Source organism: Anneissia japonica, unplaced genomic scaffold (assembly GCF_011630105.1).
Source record: "Anneissia japonica isolate Jap-2015-1 unplaced genomic scaffold, ASM1163010v1 scaffold288033_len957474_cov176, whole genome shotgun sequence".
NCBI classification, from domain to species: Eukaryota; Metazoa; Echinodermata; class Crinoidea; order Comatulida; family Comatulidae; genus Anneissia; species Anneissia japonica.
The window spans coordinates 814,029-819,301 of NW_022715491.1; the positions used below are offsets into that span (position 1 = coordinate 814,029).

Below are 5,273 nucleotides of genomic sequence, written 5' to 3' on the forward strand. Positions count from 1 at the left end.
CATGAAATTATTACGGCGGTTGGTTGACAGGAAGATTTCAGGCCCGTAAACTCAGTCGCTTTGAGTTTAAGTTCATAAGTACAGGGTAAATTCAGCTCCAGGACAGGGAATAAGTTCCTCAGAAGGCACAATGGACATTTCTGCTAAGCCTCGCCCCTTGGATATTGTTGCTAAGTATTTTACAAAACCACATGTTAAAACATATGCAAGCACGTGCGTTTATGTGGACACGTGTGTTTCTGAGACTTGTGCGTATCCCTGGCGCTGTTCTGATTGGTCAGTTGTTAAGTTTGATTGACACTCTGGAAAGGTCTTTTAACTTAGAAAAGTTCAATAACCGATTTTACTAGGTGATGATGTAACGAAATTGTTAGAATATGGTCGTGAATGAACATAAATTTTTCCTAGTGAACAGATAAATTAATCGCACTTGAAATAATGTCTTTGATGGTATACAAATATTGAATGTTTATGACTGTAAATAATGGGGTAGAATATTTCATGAGGCGAAAGATTGGATGTTTTATTCAATCAACGAAGCGTAGCCGATTTGAATAGAACATCCAATCTTTCGCCTCATGAAATATTCTACCCCTTTGTACGAATAAGAAACATTTATAATTTGTTTTATACAACACCTGGCTGCATGCTCTTCTTCAAATACAAGGACTCATCTTTCTTTCAAAGGCCTGCATAAAACCGGCCTAAGCTAGGCCTAAGGCAGGCCTAGGAATCGATCAAGCTCAGGTTCGGTTAATAACAGACTCAAATCCTCACCGCTGAAGCTGGAGAAATACTGTACTCCATACGGTTAACTGCATATTTTATTCCCTTTTTTGTTGATTCGACATAACTTTTATTCAGTCATTCCTCCAAACCTTCTTTCCTCAAAAGTACAAATGGCCAATGCATTACCAAATGAACCTGCCATTTTATCGGCGAAGCGAGGGCTTACTGAATGACCAAATCCTTGTTGACGCGCGGGTTTCCTAGAGGCTGGCTATCTAATTTTTCTCGCTGTCGTTGCATTTGAGATTTTTGTCGCCTTGGAGATGAACATGTACTATTTAACGATCGCTGACTAGTATTGAAATAACCGTGGCATATTCATTTCAAATTAATCTCTCGTGACGTGTTTTCAACGAATCAAATGAATAGAATATATAGGCCTACAGGTGTTGTATAATATTTAAATTTAGACCTATTCATACCTTAGCTAAATCCAGGTACTAATGTTTTCTGTGTAATTGTTTCTCCCTACAGAGTTCTTGGACACTTAATTCTCCACCGTATAGAATTAGCAAAACAATCGACATGGTGGAAGAGTGTATTAATGTTACCGTTTACGAAGCTGAAGCGTTAGTGTACTCTACAGGCGATAAATTCAACACCATTGTCATCTTGCCGCTATTCTTGCTGGTCGGTTTGGCGGGAAACGGTGCATTTTTGATCGTCATGATGAAAGTACCAAACATGCAGACGGCGACGAATGGATACTTAGTGAATCTGGCCGTTGCTGATATAATGTTTCTTGTTTTTGCAGTCAGTGAAAAAATTATTTACCTGATTGCCTCACCCATTGTTATTGACAAGAGTGTATTTGGTTCGACTGGTTGTGCTGTGGTAGAGATGGCAATTAGTACGTCGTATTTTGCATCTTTGTTCTTTATAACGCTTGTGACTACGGAACGCTATTATGCAGTATGTACACCGCACGAACGACATGACACAAAGAAGAAGTCCGTAATAAAAATTATATTGGCGTGGATAGTTGCAGGTATCTTATCAAGTACATTATTGGGTTCATTGTTGGAAAAATTCGAAGTTTGTATCTTGTGGCCAGATGGATATGAGCACTTTCCGACGCACATAATGCAATGTAATTACGTTAAACTGTGGATGTCTGTCTATGGAAGTTTTCTACAAGGCTTCTTGTTTATTATTGTGTTTCTCGCCAACACGCTGATGTATTTCAAAATCGTGTGCGCACTTGGAGAACGATTGCAATTGAAGCGCGACGATTACGCATGTCTGAAAAGGGACAAGAATGTGCAATTAAGAAATCAGATAACTAGAACAGTTATTATCAATGGCTGTGCGTTTTTTTTCTGCTTAGCTCCAATTGAATTTTCATCTATATTTTATGGCATATCTGATATAAACAATCACCCGATCTTAAATCCTAATCAACGCAAACGATTGGTGTTTGTAGTGCGTGCCCTGTTATACATAAACGCTATTATAAACCCGATCATTTACATATGTACCAGTCCTCGGTATCGGGAGGCTTTCAAGACAGTTTTCTGCGGCAAAAAGAACCAAGATGACGTAGCTATTGCAAACTCATCAATAACACAGCAAACTCACGGTAGCAGCATGCGAAGCAAACGAACACTTCAAACAACACAGGAAACATCATGCTAAGCTAGATCGTAATTTGCATCTGAAAGAAAACTTTTTTAGTAAACATAGAGGGCTCTCTTTATGGAACCTTCCATTACTTTTACGGGGATTCTATACCTGATTAAAAGTCACAGAGAGACAATGCAATAAAAATTCAATAGTTTATTTCAAATAAAAAATGACGTCAAGTAAAGTAAAATTATTTATACTAATATAATCGTTATGAAGTAAACGTTTTAGTCACTAACCGACAGCTTCTACGAATTAAGTAGAATGATCTGAGAAGCAGGAAATGTTGTCCATGTTCTGGAATATAATAGTATTGTCTTTAGGCCTTCTTGGTATTCGTCATTGCATTTTAATAGCTTGCTATGTGTAGGTTAATTATCATACTAGTTTAAATATATATATATATATATATATATATATATATATTTCAATTAGTGTGTCTTTTTTTGGAGCGTTTTTTAGAACATTGCGTTTCCGTATACACAGATACACATACGGCCATGTCTCGAGGTGAGACAGAGATGACTATTACTCATCAATTTATCTTAGAATAGAAATATTACACTGTTGATTACATTTAATACATTATAAAGCGAAAGCAAAAAAAGAAATGACATTGGCTCATTAAAATAGATGAGTATATTATGCAGTTGTGTTGGAGATGGGCTCATGAGGACCCTTGCAGATGCCGAGAGGAGCAGAACAATTTGGCCTATTCTTTGTCACGAACCGACGGGCAGTAAATAAAGAGGCAATTCCTGAAGCAGCACTCACTGCGTCGTACGACCGTCTTCGTAAGACGAATCCAACTCCACTTTATGTGAGCGCTAGACGAAGCGATGCATCGTCGGTGGCAGTCTGGACGGGTTGCCATTAAAAACGATCCGTTGCACGCACGCGCAGTGAGTGCCTGGCTTATTCAGAAGATAGACCTTTCTTTAACCATAGCTTTCTCTATGCTTTAACCTGCACATGGATGATATGCAGTCTACTCATAACCATTGGCTTAGACTGTGTCAATCAGGGCGTCGCCAAGATACACTGATTGTAAAATATCGTTGAAAAATAGTATTCGTTCGATAGGTTTGATTAGTGATCACAATAATTTGCTTAGGAGAGATGTTTTGCCCTGCCTGACGTTATCGTACTGAATACTCAGTACCTTTCCAAACATTTAAGATAAAATTCCCTCAAGTGATTTGGTTGGGATTCGAACCCACGACCTACATATATCTAGCTTGGTATCATAACCACTACACGACCGAGCTTGCGATTATTAGTTAGTGTTGAATCCGGTCCCCAAGTACCAGCGGGTACTGCAGTACTGTCTAGTTAATGTGATTGTACAAGCCCATGCTACTTAACCATTACGCTCGCGCATAATAGGCCTATGTTTGTATACGAATGCATACTTACCTATTCTAAGTATTATCGATAATGAAGCGACATATCAATTCTAGCAGGCCCGTCGATTAGGCAAAGCTCGCGTAAGCAAATTAAGGATCTGGATCACAAACACATTGAAGTCTAAGATTATACATCATGCCGATCGCACAGGCTAAGCGGCTGTCTCATATATTTTTTACAAGTGTTCTTTAGAAATAAATAATCGTAATTCGTCGATTGTCACGTTTTAATTTAAGCAATAAAACACAGATTACAGGAACGAGCCCATTCTTTTTGTAGTGTCTACGTCAGCACTATGTTATTTGGTATTCCACAGTTACGGTGCCGTATAAAGCTATAGGCCTACATTGTATATTCTGCCTATAATTTAGTACTGTACTAAGTTAAGTGTTATATTGCCATGTGTTTTAGTATATTGCTTAGGCCTATTCATTAAATCCATCAACTGTAAGTATACAAGTGTACAAGCGAAACTAAACGTCTTTTTGTTTCTCCTATGAAATTTTATTAAAAATCCGTTATATTGCAGTTTACTGTAGGCTTATCAATCAATCAATCAATCAATCAAATACTGTCGTTTGTATAGCTCCAACAATGCACATAAAGTCTCATGAATATCATAAATACAAATCAGTATTATCAAGGCCCATGAATACATTTTATCAGTTGTTAGTCATTTCCTGATCAAAACGTAATATATTTTTACACTTCATGAAGCATTTAATAGTAAAATATAATGAATATTTTCAGGGTATTCATTTAGTGAATATCAATTACTAACAACAGCCAGAAATCAATAGGTAAGCCTGCCCAATGCGAATAACACCTTACGCAATTAGATCATGTATTAGAAATGTGTTTGTGTTGTTTATTCAATAAACATTGAAACCTACTATCATATCGATTGATTGATTGGTTGGTTGATTGATTGATTGACTGCTTGACAAATTGGTTGATTGGTTGATTGTGTTGGTGATTGACTAATTGAACGAATATTTGATTGATCGTAATTGATTGATTATTTATTTGATCAATCAATCGATTAATCAATTTATTGATTAACACTACACACAAGTAGGTATATCAAAAATGTTCTGCTCTTCTTTCTAATTACTCAATTTCAGACTGGAAAAATTTTTTTAGGTTAGCATTTCATTTAAATAAAGTGTTTCAATAACCTCGACGAAGTAGGGTCAGAATACGCATAGGTTACTATGTCATTTCCCGTTTTTATTTCTGTAGTTACTTTCAGCAATTAACAGATACCGATGATTTATTGCGCTGTTATATATGTCTAATTACATTACCATTTACTATAATTTTGACCTTCCCATTATGGTTATTACTGCTAATGCATTCATCGACTTCGGTCACACCAAAGTTCGTTTATTTATATTATAATTAATTGGTATATCTCTTCCAATAAACTTATATGCCTGATTCCTCTACTTAAT

General features: G+C 36.6%; 1 protein-coding gene across 2 annotated transcripts in view; it reads left to right on the forward strand.

The window, feature by feature from the left end:
• Positions 1 to 4,292, forward strand: part of LOC117109267 (thyrotropin-releasing hormone receptor-like) — a 6,702-nt gene extending 2,410 nt beyond the window's left edge. For both annotated transcript variants that reach the window (XM_033251540.1, XM_033251539.1), the window contains exon 2: positions 1,264 to 4,292. In XM_033251540.1, the coding sequence (XP_033107431.1) occupies positions 1,315 to 2,424 (1,110 nt within the window). In that variant the 5' untranslated portion in view covers positions 1,264 to 1,314 and the 3' untranslated portion in view covers positions 2,425 to 4,292. The remainder of the gene's footprint in view (positions 1 to 1,263) is intronic.
• Positions 4,293 to 5,273: the final 981 nt, after the last annotated feature.